The sequence below is a fragment of the Oncorhynchus kisutch genome, unplaced genomic scaffold (assembly GCF_002021735.2).
Source record: "Oncorhynchus kisutch isolate 150728-3 unplaced genomic scaffold, Okis_V2 Okis09a-Okis19a_hom, whole genome shotgun sequence".
Lineage (NCBI taxonomy): Eukaryota > Metazoa > Chordata > Actinopteri > Salmoniformes > Salmonidae > Oncorhynchus > Oncorhynchus kisutch.
The window spans coordinates 8,451,571-8,475,043 of record NW_022261985.1 but is presented as its reverse complement, the minus strand read 5'-3'; the positions used below and the strand labels follow the sequence as shown (position 1 = coordinate 8,475,043).

At 44.2% G+C, this 23,473-nt stretch overlaps 2 protein-coding genes across 6 annotated transcripts in view; both read right to left on the bottom strand.

Annotated features, from left to right (window-relative positions):
* The window catches only part of LOC109886385 (rab-3A-interacting protein-like), a 67,163-nt gene that overhangs the window by 22,735 nt on the left and 20,955 nt on the right, over positions 1-23,473 (bottom strand). For 3 of the 5 annotated variants that reach the window (XM_031815466.1, XM_031815469.1, XM_031815467.1), the window contains exons 2-6: positions 13,103-13,202; positions 12,169-12,447; positions 10,735-10,927; positions 1,819-1,914; positions 1,026-1,103 (exon numbers count right to left, since the gene is read on the bottom strand). In XM_031815466.1, the coding sequence (XP_031671326.1) occupies positions 1,026-1,103; positions 1,819-1,914; positions 10,735-10,927; positions 12,169-12,416 (615 nt within the window). In that variant the 5' untranslated portion in view covers positions 12,417-12,447; positions 13,103-13,202. The remainder of the gene's footprint in view (positions 1-1,025; positions 1,104-1,818; positions 1,915-10,734; positions 10,928-12,168; positions 12,448-13,102; positions 13,203-23,473) is intronic. The other 2 variants (XM_031815470.1, XM_031815468.1) reach the window with 2 other exon arrangements.
* LOC116360526 (vegetative cell wall protein gp1-like) lies at positions 13,232-13,990 on the bottom strand. Its single transcript, XM_031815234.1, has one exon. The coding sequence runs from the start codon at positions 13,988-13,990 to the stop codon at positions 13,232-13,234; it is 759 nt and encodes a 252-aa protein (XP_031671094.1).

Here is a 23,473-nt window from a genome sequence, read left to right as displayed (position 1 = left end):
TGTTACCGTCAGACTGATATATGATCTACAGGACTGTTACCGTCAGACTGATATATGATCTACAGGACTGTTACTGTCAGACTGATAGGATATGATCTACAGGACTGTTACTGTCAGACTGATATATGATCTACAGGACTGTTACCATCAGACTGATAGGATATGATCTACAGGACTGTTACTGCTATCACTCACAGAAATTATACACCCTGCTATTAAAGCAGTCAGACATGGTGCACTACAGTCAGTCAGTCCCTGTGGTTCCCATTACCAGCCAGCCGGGAGGCTGTAGTGATGTGACTGATACAACCTGCTATTAAACCAGTCAGTCCCTGTGGTCCCCATTACCAGCCAGCCGGGAGGCTGTAGTGGTGTGACTGATACAACCTGCTATTAAACCAGTCAGTCCCTGTGGTCCCCATTACCAGCCAGCCGGGAGGCTGTAGTGGTGTGACTGATACAACCTGCTATTAAACCAGTCAGTCCCTGTGGTTCCCATTACCAGCCAGCCGGGAGGCTGTAGTGGTGTGACTGATACAACCTGCTATTAAACCAGTCAGTCCCTGTGGTTCCCATTACCAGCCAGCCGGGAGGCTGTAGTGGTGTGACTGATACAACCTGCTATTAAACCAGTCAGTCCCTGTGGCTCCCATTACCAGCCAGCCGGGAGGCTGTAGTGGTGTGACTGATACAACCTGCTATTAAACCAGTCAGTCCCTGTGGCTCCCATTACCAGCCAGCCGGGAGGCTGTAGTGGTGTGACTGATACAACCTGCTATTAAACCAGTCAGTCCCTGTGGCTCCCATTACCAGCCAGCCGGGAGGCTGTAGTGGTGTGACTGACACCTTTAGTGAAGAGGCAGCACATAAATCAGCCAGCACTCCATCCCAGACACACACACCTGCAGAATTGTCACTAGAAGACAATCAGACTGGGTCAGCCACTCCATTTCCATGAGGGTAACAGTCATGTAGTAGTATGTAATAGTAGTATTGAACATGGTTGTGAATGGGTCAGTCCTCACCTTGTTCAGAGCTTCCTTCAGCTGCTTCTCAGCCGTCGACTGTTTGATGTTGGCCTCACGCACCATCTTGTGAGCTTCCTGTAAGAAGGCACGAGACGTTAGACCCACAATGCATCACTCATCGCCCTGACCTCTAACCCCTACCGACTCCTGACACAACAGAGAACCCAGCAACAAAACAAGTCAAGACAACCTGAGTCAGAGTCACAGCTGGCACCAAACACCCAGAGAAAAGCAGGTTAGTATCTTTACAAACTAACAAGAGCTTTGAAAACAGGAGAGAGGAGAGACAAAGGAGACCGAGAAAGAGAGAGAGGATGGAAACTGTTAATCTAGCTACGTAAGAGAAGGGGGAGAGACAAAGGAGACCGAGAAAGAGAGAGGATGGAAACTGTTAATCTAGCTACGTAAGAGAAGGGAGGAGAGACAAAGGAGACCGAGAAAGAGAGAGGATGGAAACTGTTAATCTAGCTACGTAAGAGAAGGGAGGAGAGACAAAGGAGACCGAGAGAGAGAGAGAGAGAGAGAGGATGGAAACTGTTAATCTAGCTACGTAAGAGAAGGGAGGAGAGACAAAGGAGACCGAGAGAGAGAGAGAGAGAGAGAGAGAGAGGATGGAAACTGTTAATCTAGCTACGTAAGAGAAGGGAGGAGAGACAAAGGAGACCAAGAGAGAGGATGGAAACTGTTAATCTAGCTACGTAAGAGAAGGGAGGAGCGAAGCCAAAACACTGATCACAAGGAGGGCCGTCTCAGTGTTTCTTGGGGGGATGAATTAGCCGGTCGGACCAACCTCAAACAGGCTAGCAGTGAGCTCCTCCAGTTCCTGGCCCAGTTGGTCCCTGACTTTAGAAAGCCTTTCACACTCCTCGTCTTTCAACTTAACATCCTTAAGAAATGAAAGCAAATAAAAACAGACAAACACAAAACGTGATGAACGTAAATATAAATGACCAGGTGATAATAATGACAAAGGAAAATCAAATGGTTTATTTTAGCAGCAGAAATAAGATGTAAAACCAAAAAAACAAATCCAGAATGTGAAATGGAACCGTGACTTGGTGTGTGTGAATGTTGTGTGTGTAGACTTCTTAACACAGGCACCAACTGTCAGAGCAGCTCACAGATTACTGCACCTGTACATAGCCCACCTATAATTTAGCCCAAACAACTACCTCTTTCCCAACTGTATTTAATTTTAATAAATTTATTTATTTTGCTCCTTTGCACCCCATTATTTTTTTATTTCTACTTTGCACATTCTTCCATTGCAAAATTACCATTCCAGTATTTTACTTGCTATATTGTATTTACTTTGCCATCATGGCCTTTTTTGCCTTTACCTCCCTTCTCACCTCATTTGCTCACATTGTATATAGACTTGTTTATACTGCATTATTGACTGTATGTTTGTTTTTACTCCATGTGTAACTCTGTCGTTTTATCTGTCGAACTGCTTTGCTTTATCTTGGCCAGGTCGCAATTGTAAATGAGAACTTGTTCTCAACTTGCCTACCTGGTTAAATAAAGGTAAATAAATAAATAAATAAATAAACACAGGCATGTCCTGGAAACACACACAGTTCAGTTGACAGCAGGCCGAGTTTCGATAGCTGGAATCAAAACGTTTATATTACCCTAATAATATATTACCCTGTACAGTAAATGTATTTCAGAGCAATAAAATACTTAGTTCCTGGAAGGGATCTTTAACCGTGTGTGGCCCTTATTGTCCTATACTAGTTCCTGGAAGGGATATTTAACAGTGTGTGGCCCTTATTGTCCTATACTAGTTCCTGGAAGGGATATTTAACAGTGTGTGGCCCTTATTGTTCTATACTAGTTCCTGGAAGAGATATTTAACAGTGTGTGGCCCTTATTGTTCTATACTAGTTCCTGGAAGGGATATTTAACAGTGTGTGGCCCTTATTGTCCTATACTAGTTCCTGGAAGGGATATTTAACAGTGTGTGGCCCTTATTGTTCTATACTAGTTCCTGGAAGGGATATTTAACAGTGTGGGGCCCTTATTGTCCTATACTAGTTCCTGGAAGGGATCTTTAACAGTGTGTGGCCCTTATTGTTCTATACTAGTTCCTGGAAGAGATATTCAACAGTGTGTGGCCCTTATTGTTCTATACTAGTTCCTGGAAGGGATCTTTAACAGTGTGTGGCCCTTATTGTCCTATACTAGTTCCTGGAAGGGATCTTTAACAGTGTGTGGCCCTTATTGTCCTATACTAGTTCCTGGAAGAGATATTTAACAGTGTGTGGCCCTTATTGTCCTATACTAGTTCCTGGAAGAGATATTTAACAGTGTATGGCCCTCATTGTCCTATACTAGTTCCTGGAAGGGATCTTTAACAGTGTCAGGCCCTTATTGTTCTATACTAGTTCCTGGAAGGGATATTTAACAGTGTGTGGCCCTTATTGTCCTATACTAGTTCCTGGAAGAGATATTTAACAGTGTATGGCCCTCATTGTCCTATACTAGTTCCTGGAAGGGATCTTTAACAGTGTCAGGCCCTTATTGTTCTATACTAGTTCCTGGAAGGGATATTTAACAGTGTGTGGCCCTTATTGTCCTATACTAGTTCCTGGAAGGGATATTTAACAGTGTGTGGCCCTTATTGTCCTATACTAGTTCCTGGAAGGGATATTTAACAGTGTGTGGCCCTTATTGTTCTATACTAGTTCCTGGAAGAGATATTTAACAGTGTATGGCCCTCATTGTCCTATACTAGTTCCTGGAAGGGATCTTTAACCGTGTGTGGCCCTTATTGTCCTATACTAGTTCCTGGAAGGGATCTTTAACCGTGTGTGGCCCTTATTGTCCTATACTAGTTCCTGGAAGAGATATTTAACAGTGTGTGGCCCTCATTGTCCTATACTAGTTCCTGGAAGGGATCTTTAACCGTGTGTGGCCCTTATTGTCCTATACTAGTTCCTGGAAGAGATATTTAACAGTGTGTGGCCCTTATTGTTCTATACTAGTTCCTGGAAGGGATCTTTAACAGTGTGTGGCCCTTATTGTTTTATACTAATTCCTGGAAGAGATATTTAACAGTGTGTGGCCCTTATTGTTCTATACTAGTTCCTGGAAGGGATCTTTAACAGTGTGTGGCCCTTATTGTCCTATACTGGTTCCTGGAAGGGATCTTTAACCTCTCTAGGGTACGTGGGACAGTAGCGTCCCACCTCGTCAACAGCCAGTGAAACTGCAGGGAGCCAAATTCAAAACAAAAGAAATCCCATAATTAAAATTCCTCAAACATACTTGTATTTTCCACCGTTTTAAAGATACACTTGTTGTAAATCCAGCCACAGTGTCCGATTTCAAAAAGGCTTTACGGCGAATACACACCAAACGATTATGTTAGGTCAGAAAAACACAGCCATTTTTCCAGCCAAAGAGAGGAGTCACAAAAAGCAGAAATAGATTAAATGAATCACTAACCTTTGATGATCTTCATCAGATGACACTCATAGGACTTCATGTTACACAATACATGTATGTTTTGTTCGGTCGGTAAAGTTCATATTTATATTCAAAAATCTGAGTTTACATTGGCGCGTTATGTTCAGTATTTCCAAAACATCCGGTGATTTTGCAGAGAGCCACATCAATTTACAGAAATACTCATAATAAACATTGATAAAAGATACAACTGTTGTGCATGGAATTTTAGATCCACTTCTCCTTAATGCAACCGCTGTGTCAGATTTCAAAAAAACTTTACGGAAAAAGCACACCATGCAATAATCTGAGTACAGTGCTCAGAGACCAAAACAACCCAAACAGATATCCGCCATGTTGTGTCGTCAACAGAAGTCAGAAATAGCATTATAAATATTCACTTACCTTTGATGATCTTCATCAGAATGCACTCCCAGGAATCCCAGTTCCACAATAAATATGTTTGTTTAGTTCGATAACGTCCATCATTTATGTCCAAATACCTCCTTTTTGTTAGCGCATTCAGTACACAATCCAAACTCACGACGTGCGATCACTAGGAGCAGACGAAAAGTCAAAATGTTCCGTTACAGTCCGTAGAAACATGTCAAACGATGTATAGAATCAATCTTTAGGATGTTTTTAACAAAAATCTTCAATAATGTTCCAACCGGAGAATTCCTTTGTCTGTGGAAATGGAATGGAACAGAGCTAACTCTCACGTGAACGCGCGAGGCTGAGCTCGTGGCTCTCTGGCAGACCTCTGACTCATTCCCCTCTCATTCTCCCCCACTTCACAGTAGAAGCCTCAAACAAGGTTCTAAAGACTGTTGACATCTAGTGGAATCCTTAGGAAGTGCAACATGACCAACATCCCACTGTATCATCAATAGGCAATGAGTTGAAAAACTACAAATCTCAGATTTCCCACTTCCTGGTTGGATTTTTTCTCAGGTTTTTGCCTGCCATTGGAGTTCTGTTATACTCACAGACATCATTCAAACAGTTTTAGAAACTTCAGTGTGTTTTCTATCCAAATATACTATTATATGCATATTCTAGCTTTATTGGCTGAGAAGCAGGCAGTTTAATTTGGGCACGCTTTTCATCCAAAATCCCCAATGCTGCCCCCTACCCTAGAGAAGTTAACAGTGTGTGGCCCTTATTGTTCTATACTACTTCCTGGAAGGAACATGGACATCCCCTGTAGGCTGTATAAGCTGGGTGTTGTCCATGTCATATAATACAACAGAAACATCCTGTGTCCATTTGACCTGCTGCTTCTTAGTAAATATAACTTTATAGTGAGGCTACACCCACTAACCCCCACCAACACCACACACATGCTGATGCAGTAACGGTTGTTCACCCAGTAATTATATGTGAAGAGCTACAACCACACACACACACACAGGGATTACTAGTCCTCTCCTCTGGCAAGGTGACACCTCTTCACACATTGTTTTGTTAACAAACCCAGTAGTTAAATAACTTTCCAGGGCCTGACCAAATACAACAGGACAGACACTAGTGGTATTCTAGACCGTGGTAAACAACAGGACAGACACTAGTGGTATTCTAGACCGTGGTAAACAACAGGACAGACACTAGTGGTATTCTAGACCGTGGTAAACAACAGGACAGACACTAGTGGTATTCTAGACCGTGGTAAACAACAGGACAGACACTAGTGGTATTCTGGACCGTGGTAAACAGGACAGACACTAGTGGTATTCTAGACCGTGGTAAACAGGACAGACACTAGTGGTATTCTACACCGTGGTAAACAGGACAGACACTAGTGGTATTCTAGACCGTGGTAAACAGGACAGACACTAGTGGTATTCTAGACCGTGGTAAACAGGACAGACACTAGTGGTATTCTAGACCCTGGTAAACAGGACAGACACTAGTGGTATTCTAGACCCTGGTAAACAGGACAGACACTAGTGGTATTCTAGACCGTGGTAAACAGGACAGACACTAGTGGTATTCTAGACCGTGGTAAACAGGACAGACACTAGTGGTATTCTAGACCGTGGTAAACAGGACAGACACTAGTGGTATTCTAGACCGTGGTAAACAGGACAGACACTAGTGGTATTCTACACCGTGGTAAACAGGACAGACACTAGTGGTATTCTAGACCGTGGTAAACAACAATAAGCATCTGGAAGGATAAACACCAACTCCCTTGGCTGGCTGGGCCTTTTTATTTATTATTCAATGGCTCAGATTAGTAGAGAGCTAGTTGGGAGCTGGCTTACAGCGTGCGCACACACACACGCGCCCGGACAGGGTTCCCTCTCGCTCATCGAACACAAGGTCATCGCCATGCCGACAGATGCAGAAGGGTGAGAGTAGTGATCAACGCAGGAAGTGGAGGGAGGTAGATAGTAGTAGTGATCAATGCAGGAAGTGGAGGGAGGTAGATAGTAGTAGTGATCAACGCAGGAAGTGGAGGGAGGTAGATAGTAGTAGTGATCAACGCAGGAAGTGGAGGGAGGTAGATAGTAGTAGTGATCAACGCAGGAAGTGGAGGGAGGTAGATAGTAGTAGTGATCAACGCAGGAAGTGGAGGGAGGTAGATAGTAGTAGTGATCAACGCAGGAAGTGGAGGGAGGTAGATAGTAGTAGTGATCAACGCAGGAAGTGGAGGGAGGTAGATAGTAGTAGTGATCAACACAGGAAGTGGAGGGAGGTAGATAGTAGTAGTGATCAACACGGGAAGTGGAGGGAGGTAGATAGTAGTAATGATCAACACAGGAAGTGGAGGGAGGTAGATAGTAGTAGTGATCAACACAGGAAGTGGAGGGAGGTAGATAGTAGTAGTGATCAACACAGGAAGTGGAGGGAGGTAGATAGTAGTAATGATCAACGCAGGAAGTGGAGGGAGGTAGATAGTAGTAGTGATCAACGCAGGAAGTGGAGGGAGGTAGATAGTAGTAGTGATCAACACAGGAAGTGGAGGTAGGTAGATAGTAGTAGTGATCAACGCAGGAAGTGGAGGGAGGTAGATAGTAGTAGTGATCAACACAGGAAGTGGAGGGAGGTAGATAGTAGTAGTGATCAACACAGGAAGTGGAGGGAGGTAGATAGTAGTAGTGATCAACGCAGGAAGTGGAGGGAGGTAGATAGTAGTAATGATCAACGCAGGAAGTGGAGGGAGAATGGGCAGGGAACGGCAGGAAAGGGGGAAGAAGGTAGGGGTGGGATGAGATGGAAGGAGAGGAAGAAAAGGGGCTGACCCTGCTGGTTCTGGAGCGGACAACTTGTCTGAGCTGCGTAGACTGTCTGGGGGAATCAGCGATTGACCTGTCTGTCTGGGGGAATCAGTGATTGACCTGTCTGTCTGGGGGAATCAGTGATTGACCTGTCTGTCTGGGGTAGGCTGGTCACCTGTTAAGGCTGTACAGACCCACAGTCTGTATTGGGAAGGAGGAACTGGGTGTTTGCACAACGTTTCCCTCTCCTTACTGGAAGAGACACTGGCAACAGGACAGCAGTCAGTCCTGGTGCAGCGAGGAGCAGCCAGAAGGGGTAATACAGGGAGGAAGACACACAGCTTTCTCTGAGGGGAAATGGCAGAGGGATCATCAAGAACTGTGATTCCAAATCCATGAGGGGTCACCATAAGGTCAGCAGTGGTCAATAAGAACACCTGAGAATGACTGATTGGTTCAATCTAACCTCCCCCGGGCCACCCTAGTAGCATGACCCTGCACCTCATTGGAGTGGTCTGATTTGGAGCATCTGTGATATTGAATGAGGTCCAGTCTAATGGCTGTAGTTATAATCCAGGACTTCCCTGATGCTAATGGAACTGAAGGAGCCTCCAGGGGATACTGGGGTTTCCTCTAGTACAGTAGCTAGCTGGTGATTCAGCACCACCTTCTAGTACAGTAGCTAGCTGGTGATTCAGCACCACCTAGTACAGTAGCTAGCTGGTGATTCAGCACCACCTTCTAGTACAGTAGCTAGCTGGTGATTCAGCACCACCTTCTAGTACAGTAGCTAGCTGGTGATTCAGCACCACCTTCTAGTACAGTAGCTAGCTGGTGATTCAGCACCACCTTCTAGTACAGTAGCTAGCTGGTGATTCAGCACCACCTTCTAGTACAGTAGCTAGCTGGTGATTCAGCACCACCTTCTAGTACAGTAGCTAGCTGGTGATTCAGCACCACCTAGTACAGTAGCTAGCTGGTGATTCAGTACCACCTTTTTCTAGTACAGTAGCTAGCTGGTAATTCAGCACCACCTTCTAGGACAGTAGCTAGCTGGTGATTCAGCACCACCTTCTAGGACAGTAGCTAGCTGGTGATTCAGCACCACCTTCTAGGACAGTAGCTAGCTGGTGATTCAGCACCACCTTCTAGTACAGTAGCTAGCTGGTGATTCAGCACCACCTTCTAGTACAGTAGCTAGCTGGTGATTCAGCACCACCTTCTAGTACAGTAGCTAGCTGGTGATTCAGCACCACCTTCTAGTACAGTAGCTAGCTGGTGATTCAGCACCACCTTCTAGTACAGTAGCTAGCTGGTGATTCAGCACCACCTAGTACAGTAGCTAGCTGGTGATTCAGTACCACAAGTCTCTCTCTCAAACCCCTCTCTCTTTCACTCATGATTTTCTGTCTTTCGTTCTCTCGCTCTCCTTCCGTCTTACAATCTTTCTTTCTCTCTCCCACATCCCTGCTCTGAGCAGCAGGACTGAGACAGACAGAATGTGGGTGCAACTGGCAGCTGCGTCTCTCTCACACCATTTCATTCCAGAGATCTCTAAATAAGGTAGTGAGATGACACCTTGACTCTGTCTGGCACACCAGTGTAGAGGGGGAGAGTTAGAATGTTCAGAAGAAACAGAGGTAAAAACAACAACGTTTGAAGCAATAAATGACACGTGAACAAACTCCTGTTTGTGGTTCTAATATGCTGCTCTGATAGAGGCAGAATGAAGAGGCAGAATGAAGAGGCAGAATGAAGAGGCAGAATGAAGAGGCAGAATGAAGAGGCAGAATGAAGAGGCAGAATGAAGAGGCAGAATGAAGAGGCAGAATGAAGAGGCTGAATGAAGAGGCTGAATGAAGAGGCTGAATGAAGAGGCTGAATGAAGAGGCTGAATGAAGAGGCTGAATGAAGAGGCTGAATGAAGAGGCAGAATGAAGAGGCTGAATGAAGAGGCAGAATGAAGAGGCAGAATGAAGAGGCAGAATGAAGAGGCTGAATGAAGAGGCAGAATGAAGAGGCTGAATGAAGAGGCAGAAAGAAGAGGCGGAATAGGAAGATGGCGCCTATTGAGATGGCAGCGTCGCTTCTAGTCCTTAGGAAACTGCGTAGTATTTAAACATTTTCTAAAGTATTATTTCTTACATTGTTAGCCCAGAAAACCTTAAGTGTTGTTACATACAGTCGGGAACAGCTATTGAATATCAGAGAGACGTCAACTTGCCAGCACAACCAGGAATATGACTTTCCCAAAGCGGATCCTTTGTCTGCACCTCCCAGGGCATTTGAACTGTTAGATACTGCTGCACTGTCAGATCTAGAAGCATAAGCATGTAGCTACACCTACAATAACATCTGCTAACCATGTATATGTGACCAATAACATCTGCGAACCATGTGTATGTGACCAATAACATCTGCTAACCATGTGTATGTGACCAATAACATCTGCTAACCATGTGTATGTGACCAATAACATCTGCTAACCATGTGTATGTGACCATTAACATCTGCTAACCATGTGTATGTGACCAATAACATCTGCTAAATATGTGTATGTGACCAATAACATTTGATTTGAACGAAGAGGCTGAAAGAGGAGGCTGATCATAACATGGTAAAATGGACTGAACAAAGCACTGTTCCTGTAGTATCACTGGTCAACCAATCACCTTGCCTGCTCAGGCCCAACCCCTTCCGTTCCAACACGCCCATTCAAACTCTGGTTACGAGGCAGTGATAATTCTCACTCATCAGAGTTGGCTGGAGAAAGCAGCATTCAGGAGCGCTGGGTTTAAAATAAACATTGTCAAGAGGCTTGTGGGGTAATTTCAGAGAACACAGGAGATAACATGTTGGTTCCCTGCCGTTGATTTCAAAATGGCTGCTTTGATGAGGAGAGGAGAACCACACATTCCTTCTGCATGGATTTCACTCTGTTATCAACTGATGTGAGACCATTCAACTAGTAGACACACAACCAGAGGGAACATACACATGACATGGGCAGTGTGTGTGTGGTCTCTTACCCTCTGTGCCTTGGCTAGCTCCTCCTTCAGTCGCTCATTGGCTTTCTCTCTGATCTCCATGACTGAAGGGCTGCGGAGGCGGGACAGGCTGTCATTGGTCAGACTCAGAGACTCCTCCCCTTCCTCTCCAGACAGGAACACCCCTTCTGCTGACTCCGCCTCTGACCGGACGGGGGGTTCCAACCCCGGAACGCTGCAAGGAATCATGGGTACACTAATGTAAGCATATAGGAGGGTTGGCTGATTACTACAGGGATCAATCAGTCATCACTGATCAGCACTATTGACTGTATGATTAGTGGTGATAATGATCCAGCTATCATTACCTGGTTGGACATTAAGCCTAGTAAGCATGTTTTAATGTATGAATTAGCATCCCAGTGGGCTAGTCATCAATAGTACGTTTTAAGTGTCAATGAACACTGCTTAGTGGAACCCTGGACTTGTATTGAACACATTGTCTGGTTAATACCGACTGCACTGCGTAAAGAGATCCTAGCAGAAATCATGCCATCATTTAAAACAGTTTCACCTGCTAGGATTTGTGTTCCATCTTCAAGATCTCTCTCTAGTATCGCTTTACATTGTGGTTGTCATGGGCCAGGTAATATATCTCTTTACATTGTGGTTGTCATGGGCCAGGTACTATCTCTCTTTACATTGTGGTTGTCATGGGCCAGGTACCATCTCTCTTTACATTGTGGTTGTCATGGGCCAGGTACCATCTCTCTTTACATTGTGGTTGTCATGGGCCAGGTAACATATCTCTTTACATTGTGGTTGTCATGGGCCAGGTAACATATCTCTTTACATTGTGGTTGTCATGGGCCAGGTACTATCTCTCTTTACATTGTGGTTGTCATGGGCCAGGTAACATCTCTCTTTACATTGTGGTTGTCATGGGCCAGGTAACATCTCTTTACATTGTGGTTGTCATGGGCCAGGTACTATATCTCTTTACATTGTGGTTGTCATGGGCCAGGTACTATCTTTACAATATGGTTGTCATGGGCCAGGTAACATCTCTCTTTACATTGTAGTTGTCATGGGCCAGGTACTATATCTCTTTACATTGTGGTTGTCATGGGCCAGGTACTATATCTCTTTACATTGTGGTTGTCATGGGCCAGGTACTATATCTCTTTACATTGTGGTTGTCATGGGCCAGGTACTATATCTCTTTACATTGTGGTTGTCATGGGCCAGGTACTATATTTCTTTACATTGTGGTTGTCATGGGCCAGGTACTATATTTCTTTACATTGTGGTTGTCATGGGCCAGGTACTATATCTCTTTACATTGTGGTTGTCATGGGCCAGGTACTATCTCTTCACATTGTGGTTGTCATGGGCCAGGTAACATCTCTCTTTACATTGTGGTTGTCATGGGCCAGGTACTGTAAGGCTGTTTCTCCAGGAGGGTTTCTTCCTGACCTTCCATTGTGGGGTTCTGTGCTGCCCAGTAGCCTAGGGGCAGAGTAGATGGGCTGGGTGGGCAGCTGGTCGGCTCGCAGGGCGTTGGGGGGGCAGGGGCTGGAGCTGAGGGAGGGTGTACGGTACAGGGCGCTGGAAGGGGCGCTGTGACATTGGGGTCTGGTGTCGGAGGTCAATCCGTGGAGGTCAGGGGTGGTGGGTGACGCCAAGTTGACCTCATGGAAGCCTTCGAGGGGTTCGCTGGCCATAGCCCTGCAGCTTCAGTCATCATACACCTCCCTGAGGAGAGGAGAGAGGAGAGAGGAGAGGAGAGAGGGGAGAGAGGGGAGAGAGGGGAGAAAAGAACATGATTCAAACGAAAGTCAAAATAATGACTGTTTGGGGTCAAACAGAGACCTCCATTCTAGACTACATTCACACAGATCTAATTCTGCTATTTCAAGCAGACTACCCACAGCAGCAACAGTATCAGTGTGTGATCCGAGGTGTGGACTATGGAGTAGCTGATTAAACACTGTCTCCCTCTTCAGCCCCAGCAGAGAGAGCAGACCGCCAGGCCACTGCTCCAGTCAGTGAGGACTGAGAGGAAACAGGTCATTCAGGGGAATGTTCCAGACAGGAACAGGCCAGTCTCTCTGAGAGGATATAGGTCATTCAGGGGAATGTTCCAGACAGAAACAGGCCAGTCTCTCAGACAGGAAACCGGTCATTCAGGGGAATGTTACAGACAGTAACAGGCCAGTCTCTCTGAGAGGAAACAGGTCATTCAGGGGAATGTTCCAGACAGGAACAGGCCAGTTTCTCTGGCAGGAAATGTAGGTTTAGCTAGCCTGCACAACTAAGACTGGTTCCACCAAACTGTTTAATTCCAGAAGCTGTTTCATTCAGTCATTCATTCATTCAGCTGAATTGAAACCAACAGGTATGAACCTACCATTACGATGAATGTGTGTGTATTTAAAAGCTGATGATGTGATTGTGTGTGTAGTGGGTCTCCTCTTCAGTCAGGACAGACCTCCAACACTGACTTACTGCTGCAAGAGAAGACAGGAAGAGATGAGAGTTACTGTTGGGGAACAGCTTGGGGGAACAGCTTGTTGGGGGAACATGTTGGGGGAACAGCTTGGGGGAACAGCTTGTTGGGGGAACAGCTTGTTGGGGGAACAGCTTGTTGGGGGAACATGTTGGGGGAACATGTTGGGGGAACATGTTGGGGGAACATGTTGGGGGAACAGCTTGTTGGGGGAACATGTTGGGGGAACAGCTTGTTGGGGGAACATGTTGGGGGAACAGCTTGTTGGGGGAACATGTTGGGGGAACATGTTGGGGGAACATGTTGGGGGAACATGTTGTTGGGGGAACATGTTGTTGGGGGAACATGTTGTTGGGGGAACAGCTTGTTGGGGGAACAGCTTGTTGGGGGAACATGTTGGGGGAACAGCTTGTTGGGGGAACATGTTGGGGGAACAGCTTGTTGGGGGAACAGCTTGTTGGAGGAGCAGCAGCTTGGGGGAACAGCTTGTTGGAGGAGCAGCAGCTTGGGGGAACAGCTTGTTGGAGGAGCAGCAGCTTGGGGGAACAGCTTGTTGGATGAGCAGCAGCTTGGGGGAACAGCTTGTTGGAGGAGCAGCAGCTTGGGGGAACAGCTTGTTGGGGGAACAGCTTGTTGGGGGAACAGCTTGTTGGGGGAACAGCTTGTTGGGGGAACAGCTTGTTGGGGGAACAGCTTGTTGGGGGAACAGCTTGTTGGGGGAACAGCTTGTTGGGGGAACAGCTTGTTGGGGGAACAGCTTGTTGGGGGAACAGCTTGTTGGGGGAACATGTTGCCAGGGTTAATTAGGTGTAACCCTTTACACTTGTACCCGTAGACAGGTTTAAGATGACAGATTTGGACAGTAATTAGCACCTAAATTGGAAAACACTACCTGTACAGTAACATGCTATATACATGACGTCAGACCTCTGGCTTTTGACTGACAGACGTTCTGAACTAGAGCACCACACGCCACAACAAGTTTTACAGATGATTTGTTGTCCGAACGAGGGAAATGCTGTAAATTAAGTATTTTGAAAGATGAGATGTTGAGGATTATAATTAATACCTCTGATGTCACACAAGGAAGACAAACACCTGTGAGTCCAAACGTACATTTCACATTTCTATGTCAGACAACTCATGTCATGTACAGTGTCAACGTTTATCATCACTATGTATAATGTGCAGTTACCAGGTGACATGGGGTCACACCCTGGGTTGTTGTGAACAGAATGAGTCTGGTTGATGAACAGTTACCAGGTGACATGGGGTCACACCCTGGGTTGTTGTGAACAGAATGAGTCTGTTTGATGTGCAGTTACCAGGTGACATGGGGTCACACCCTGGGTTGTTGTGAACAGAATGAGTCTGTTTGATGTGCAGATACCAGGTGACATGGGGTCACACCCTGGGTTGTTGTGAACAGAATGAGTCTGTTTGATGTGCAGTTACCAGGTGACATGGGGTCACACCCTGGGTTGTTGTGAACAGAATGAGTCTGATGAACAGTTACCAGGTGACATGGGGTCACACCCTGGGTTGTTGTGAACAGAATGAGTCTGTTTGATGTGCAGATACCAGGTGACATGGGGTCACACCCTGGGTTGTTCTGCGCAGAATGATGTTTGTTTATTGTGAAGAAAGTTCAGCGTGCCACACAGACCTGAATGCCACTTGGACACTCAAACCCTTGTCATTTTTTTGTCTTGTGTTGCACCCACCCCACATATTCCAATAATATTTTCAGATTTTGTTATCAACAAACGCAGCAAAATGTCCAGTAAATTTGAAATCCACATCAACACTGTAATGTTTGGATTCAGTGTTGCGTCAGGTGAATTGTGTCTTCACCTTCAGTCTAATACTGTTACCATTGTCTCCCAACTGTTCCCTGTTAATGGTTACCGTGGTTATGCTTTTCATAGTTCTTCTGTAAGAAACATTTCAATGTAGCCCTATCCATATAGGCCAATTCCCAGGAGCGTAAAGGGTTAACACTGTTGCAGATATTACTAAAAAAAGGTATGAGCAGAAATTGGATTACATGTAACTGATTACAAAAAACTAACTGTAATATGGATTAGACACTTTTTTTAAAAACTAGATGATTACTTCGAAGATTACTTTTAAATTCAGAAAGGATTTTGTTTGCTGAAATAAAATATTGATGACATCTTTGTTTTCAATGACATTCAAATCAGCGTTGAAAAAAGAAGTTTAAGTTTGTTCCACCTGAGGGTCTGACCACCAAACAGAGACCACTATGATGACACACCCAATGATGACCACCAATCAGAGACCACTATGATGACACACCCAATGATGACCACCAAACAGAGACCACTATGATGACACACCAAATGATGACCACCAATCAGAGACCACTATGACGACACACCCAATGATGACCACCAATCAGAGACCACTATGATGACACACCAAATGATGACCACCAATCAGAGACCACTATGATGACACACCAAATGATGATCACCAATCAGAGACCACTATGATGACACACCAAATGACCACCAATCAGAGACCACTATGATGACACACCCAATGATGACCACCAATCAGAGACCACTATGATGACACACCCAATGACCACCAATCAGAGACCACTATGATGACACACCCAATGATGACCACCAATCAGAGACCACTATGATGACACACCCAATGATGACCACCAATCAGAGACCACTATGATGACACACCCAATGATGACCACCAATCAGAGACCACTATGATGACACACCCAATGATGACCACCAATCAGAGACCACTATGATGACACACCAAATGATGACCACCAATCAGAACCACTATGATGACACACCAAATGATGACCACCAATCAGAACCACTATGATGACACACCAAATGATGACCACCAATCAGAGACCACTATGATGACACACCAAATGATGACCACCAATCAGAGACCACTATGATGACACACCAAATGATGACCACCAATCAGAGACCACTATGATGAAACACCACTGGGGCAGCAGGTAGCAAAGTGGTTAGAGCGTTGGACTAGTAACCGAAAGGTTGCTGGATCGAATCCCTGAGCTGACAAGGTACAAATCTGTTGTTCTGCCCCTGAACAACGCAGTTAACCCACTGTTCCTAGACCGCCATTGTAAATAAGAATTTGTTCTTAACTGACTTGCCAAGTTAAATAAAGGTTAAATAAAATTGTAAAACACCAAATGTGTTTGATGGATTGTGGGAAAAGAGCAGGAATAGGCGTTTGTAGGCTACAGTCCAAGCTGTGTCTTCCAATGGGGCGACTGCTGTCGGCATCCAAAGATGATCCAACTTGAATAAACGCTTGGAGGTAAAGGATGACATCAGTGGAGTCGTCTACGGCGATACAGATATGACTTATTACTGATATCTACATGGAGTATTGATGTGAATCACACTGCTGCTCTCTCATTTAGCTATTTGTGCTTTACAGATTATGGTTGTTGTGGACGGCTGTTCACAAATCTAAATGTGTATTTGAACCCAATAATAGTTGAATTCAAGTAGTTTAAGCTGCATGTTTTTGAAACCAGTGGACAGTCAGTGAAAAATGCGCTCTGGCAACAGCTGCATATTGCGGATCCTAAACAGCCGGTGAAATAGAGGTGAGTGAGATCCTCCCTTCTGAACTCCACTGGCCAAACACACGACAGACACACCCATACAAAGGTTAAGCTAACTCTGTTATGAGGTGTTGTTACAACCAGGCCAGTCCACTGAAGGTTGGATATAAAATAAATCTATTGGCTGGAAAGAAGGGAGAGCCCGGTAATGGGAGCAGCTCATAGGCTGCATCACCTGTCTGTCGGGACGGCTACTATGGAAACAGTGACAGGTTGTCATTCTAATTTCCTACCCAGTGAGCATGGTGCTGTAAACAGAGGAGAGTAACGACCGCTCTGAGACGAGCTACTGTAGTGTTTGTGTGTGTGTCTCTCTCTTTGTCTGTGTGTTTCTAAGAAGGTGTGTTGTGATGGGTTCTCAACAGGGTTTACAGATACAACAGGACAAGAATAGCAGCATTCAGACAGTAGGCAGGTCATTACTCATCAACTATTAGTCCCATCTACAGAGAGGGGTTCAACTAGATCACAGTCTACAGAGAGGGGTTCAACTAGATCACAGTCTACAGAGAGGGGTTCAACTAGATCACAGTCTATAGAGAGGGGTTCAACTAGATCACAGTCTACAGAGAGGGGTTCAACTAGATCACAGTCCTGTCTACAGAGAGGGGTTCAACTAGATCACAGTCTACAGAGAGGGGTTCAACTAGATCACGGTCTACAGAGAGGGGTTCAACTAGATCACAGTCTACAGAGAGGGGTTCAACTAGATCACAGTCTACAGAGAGGGGTTCAACTAGATCACAGTCTACAGAGAGGGGTTCAACTAGATCACAGTCTACAGAGAGGGGTTCAACTAGATCACAGTCTACAGAGAGGGGTTCAACTAGATCACAGTCTACAGAGAGGGGTTCAACTAGATCACAGTCTACAGAGAGGGGTTCAACTAGATCACAGTCTACAGAGAGGGGTTCAACTAGATCACAGTCTACAGAGAGGGGTTCAACTAGATCACAGTCTACAGAGAGGGGTTCAACTAGATCACAGTCTACAGAGAGGGGTTCAACTAGATCACAGTCTACAGAGAGGGGTTCAACTAGATCACAGTCTACAGAGAGGGGTTCAACTAGATCACAGTCTACAGAGAGGGGTTCAACTAGATCACAGTCTACAGAGAGGGGTTCAACTAGATCACAGTCTACAGAGAGGGGTTCAACTAGATCACAGTCTACAGAGAGGGGTTCAACTAGATCACAGTCTACAGAGAGGGGTTCAACTAGATCACAGTCTACAGAGAGGGGTTCAACTAGATCACAGTCTACAGAGAGGGGTTCAACTAGATCACAGTCTACAGAGAGGGGTTCAACTAGATCACAGTCTACAGAGAGGGGTTTAACTAGATCACAGTCTACAGAGAGGGGTTTAACTAGATCACAGTCCTGTCTACAGAGAGGGGTTTAACTAGATCACAGTCCTGTCTACAGAGAGGGGTTCAACTAGATCACAGTCCTGTCTACAGAGAGGGGTTCAACTAGATCACAGTCCTGTCTACAGAGAGGGGTTCAACTAGATCACAGTCCTGTCTACAGAGAGGGGTTCAACTAGATCACAGTCCTGTCTACAGAGAGGGGTTCAACTAGATCACAGTCCTGTCTACAGAGAGGGGTTCAACTAGATCACAGTCCTGTCTACAGAGAGGGGTTCAACTAGATCATAGTCCCGTCTCACAGAGAGGGGTTCAACTAGATCACAGTCTACAGAGAGGGGTTTAACTAGATCACAGTCTACAGAGAGGGGTTCAACTAGATCACAGTCTACAGAGAGGGGTTTAACTAGATCACAGTCTACAGAGAGGGGTTCAACTAGATCACAGTCTACAGAGAGGGGTTTAACTAGATCACAGTCCTGTCTCACAGAGAGACAACTAGATCATAGTGTAGAAGGTTAAATAGTGTAAGAAAAGTGTTTACCAAACTGCTGATTCAGGTGTATAGTGTACACACACACAGACAAAGGTGAGAGGTGTGTGTACGCCAGGTGTATAGCATACGGTAACACCAGGTGTATGCTACATCTGTGGCCAATCACCACATCAACATGAACCAGTGTTAACTACTGTATTATAACCAGCCCAGTTACTACCTACCATCACATCAACATGAACCAGGGTTAACTACTGTATTATAACCAGCCCAGTTACTACCTACCATCATCACATCAACATGAACCAGTGTTAACTACTGTATTATAACCAGCCCAGTTACTACCATCATCACCACATCAACATGAAGAGAACCAGTGTTAACTACTGTATTATAACCAGCCCAGTTACTACCATCATCATCACATCAACATGAACCAGGGTTAAGTACTGTATTATAACCAGCCCAGTTACTACCATCACCACCACATCAACATGAACCAGTGTTAACTACTATATTATAACCAGCCCAGTTACTACCTACCATCACATCAACATGAACCAGGGTTAACTACTGTATTATAACCAGCCCAGTTACTACCTACCATCACATCAACATGAACCAGGGTTAACTACTGTATTATAACCAGCCCAGTTACTACCTAGCATCATCACATCAACATGAAGAGAACCAGTGTTAACTACTGTATTATAACCAGCCCAGTTACTACCTACCATCATCACATGAACCAGGGTTAACTACTATATTATAACCAGCCCAGTTACTACCTACCATCATCACATGAACCAGGGTTAACTACTATATTATAACCAGCCCAGTTACTACCTACCATCATCACATGAACCAGGGTTAACTACTGTATTATAACCAGCCCAGTTACTACCTACCATCATCACATGAACCAGGGTTAACTACTGTATTATAACCAGCCCAGTTACTACCTACCATCACATCAACATGAACCAGTGTTAACTACTATATTATAACCAGCCCAGTTACTACCTACCACCATCACATGAACCAGGGTTAACTACTGTATTATAACCAGCCCAGTTACTACCATCATCATCACATGAACCAGGGTTAACTACTATATTATAACCAGCCCAGTTACTACCTACCATCACATGAACCAGGGTTAACTACTGTATTATAACCAGCCCAGTTACTACCTACCATCATCACATGAACCAGGGTTAACTACTATATTATAACCAGCCAAGTTACTACCTACCATCATCACCACATCAACATGAACCAGTGTTAACTACTGTATTATAACCAGCCCCAGTTACTACCATCATCACATCAACATGAACCAGTGTTAACTACTATATTATAACCAGCCCAGTTACTACCTACCATCATCACATGAACCAGGGTTAACTACTATATTATAACCAGCCCCAGTTACTACCTACCATCACATCAACATGAACCAGGGTTAACTACTATATTATAACCAGCCCAGTTACTACCTACCATCATCACATGAACCAGGGTTAACTACTGTATTATAACCAGCCCAGTTACTACCTACCATCATCACATCAACATGAACCAGTGTTAACTACTCTATTATAACCAGCCCAGTTACTACCCACCATCATCACATGAACCAGGGTTAACTACTGTATTATAACCAGCCCAGTTACTACCTACCATCACATCAACATGAACCAGTGTTAACTACTATATTATAACCAGCCCAGTTACTACCTACCATCATCACATGAACCAGGGTTAACTACTGTATTATAACCAGCCCAGTTACTACCTACCATCATCAACATGAACCAGGGTTAACTATTGTATTATAACCAGCCCAGTTACTACCTACCATCATCACATCAACATGAACCAGTGTTAACTACTATATTATAACCAGCCCAGTTACTACCATCATCATCACATGAACCAGTGTTAACTACTGTATTATAACCAGCCCAGTTACTACCTAGCATCACATCACCATGAACCAGTGTTAACTACTGTATTATAACCAGCCCAGTTACTACCTAGCATCACATCACCATGAACCAGTGTTAACTACTGTATTATAACCAGCCCAGTTACTACCATCATCACATCAACCAGTGTTAACTACTATATTATAACCAGCCCAGTTACTACCTAGCATCACATCAACATGAACCAGGGTTAACTACTGTATTATAACCAGCCCAGTTACTACCTACCATCATCACATGAACCAGGGTTAACTACTGTATTATAACCAGCCCAGTTACTACCTACCATCATCACATGAACCAGGGTTAACTACTATATTATAACCAGCCCAGTTACTACCTACCATCATCACCACATCAACATGAACCAGTGTTAACTACTGTATTATAACCAGCCCCAGTTACTACCATCATCACATCAACATGAACCAGTGTTAACTACTATATTATAACCAGCCCAGTTACTACCTACCATCATCACATGAACCAGGGTTAACTACTGTATTATAACCAGCCCAGTTACTACCTACCATCATCACATCAACATGAACCAGTGTTAACTACTGTATTATAACCAGTCCAGTTACTACCTACCATCATCACATGAACCAGGGTTAACTACTGTATTATAACCAGCCCAGTTACTACCATCATCACATCAACCAGTGTTAACTACTATATTATAACCAGCCCAGTTACTACCTAGCATCACATCAACATGAACCAGTGTTAACTACTGTATTATAACCAGCCCAGTTACTACCTACCATCACATCAACATGAACCAGTGTTAACTACTGTATTATAACCAGCTCAGTTACTACCTACCATCATCACATGAACCAGGGTTAACTACTGTATTATAACCAGCCCAGTTACTACCATCATCATCACATGAACCAGGGTTAACTACTATATTATAACCAGCCCAGTTACTACCTACCATCATCACATGAACCAGGGTTAACTACTGTATTATAACCAGCCCAGTTACTACCTACCATCATCACATGAACCAGGGTTAACTACTATATTATAACCAGCCCAGTTACTACCTACCATCATCACCACATCAACATGAACCAGTGTTAACTACTGTATTATAACCAGCCCCAGTTACTACCATCATCACATCAACATGAACCAGTGTTAACTACTATATTATAACCAGCCCAGTTACTACCTACCATCATCACATGAACCAGGGTTAACTACTATATTATAACCAGCCCCAGTTACTACCTACCATCACATCAACATGAACCAGGGTTAACTACTATATTATAACCAGCCCAGTTACTACCTACCATCATCACATGAACCAGGGTTAACTACTGTATTATAACCAGCCCAGTTACTACCTACCATCATCACATCAACATGAACCAGTGTTAACTACTGTATTATAACCAGCCCAGTTACTACCTACCATCATCACATGAACCAGGGTTAACTACTGTATTATAACCAGCCCAGTTACTCCCTACCATCATCAACATGAACCAGGGTTAACTACTGTATTATAACCAGCCCAGTTACTACCTACCATCATCACATCAACATGAACCAGTGTTAACTACTATATTATAACCAGCCCAGTTTCTACCATCATCATCACATCAACCAGTGTTAACTACTATATTATAACCAGCCCAGTTACTACCTAGCATCACATCACCATGAACCAGTGTTAACTACTGTATTATAACCAGCCCAGTTACTACCATCATCACATCAACCAGTGTTAACTACTATATTATAACCAGCCCAGTTACTACCTAGCATCACATCAACATGAACCAGGGTTAACTACTGTATTATAACCAGCCCAGTTACTACCATCATCATCACATGAACCAGGGTTAACTACTATATTATAACCAGCCCAGTTACTACCTACCATCATCATATGAACCAGGGTTAACTACTGTATTATAACCAGCCCAGTTACTACCTACCATCATCACATGAACCAGGGTTAACTACTATATTATAACCAGCCCAGTTACTACCTACCATCATCACCACATCAACATGAACCAGTGTTAACTACTGTATTATAACCAGCCCCAGTTACTACCATCATCACATCAACATGAACCAGTGTTAACTACTATATTATAACCAGCCCAGGTACTACCTACCATCATCACATGAACCAGGGTTAACTACTGTATTATAACCAGCCCAGTTACTACCTACCATCATCACATCAACATGAACCAGTGTTAACTACTGTATTATAACCAGCCCAGTTACTACCTACCATCATCACATGAACCAGGGTTAACTACTATATTATAACCAGCCCCAGTTACTACCTACCATCACATCAACATGAACCAGGGTTAACTACTATATTATAACCAGCCCAGTTACTACCTACCATCATCACATGAACCAGGGTTAACTACTGTATTATAACCAGCCCAGTTACTACCTACCAGCATCACATGAACCAGTGTTAACTACTGTATTATAACCAGCCCAGTTACTACCTACCATCACATCAACATGAACCAGTGTTAACTACTGTATTATAACCAGCCCAGTTACTACCTACCATCATCACATCAACATGAACCAGGGTTAACTACTGTATTATAACCAGCCCAGTTACTACCATCATCACCACATCAACATGAACCAGTGTTAACTACTGTATTATAACCAGCCCAGTTACTACCTAGCATCACATCACCATGAACCAGTGTTAACTACTATATTATAACCAGCCCAGTTACTACCTAGCATC

What these genes read in the sequence shown, in the direction of transcription:
- LOC116360526 (XM_031815234.1), bottom strand. Translation starts at nt 13,990, where the DNA reads ATGTTCCCCCAACAAGCTGTTCCCCCAACAAGCTGTTCCCCCAACAAG.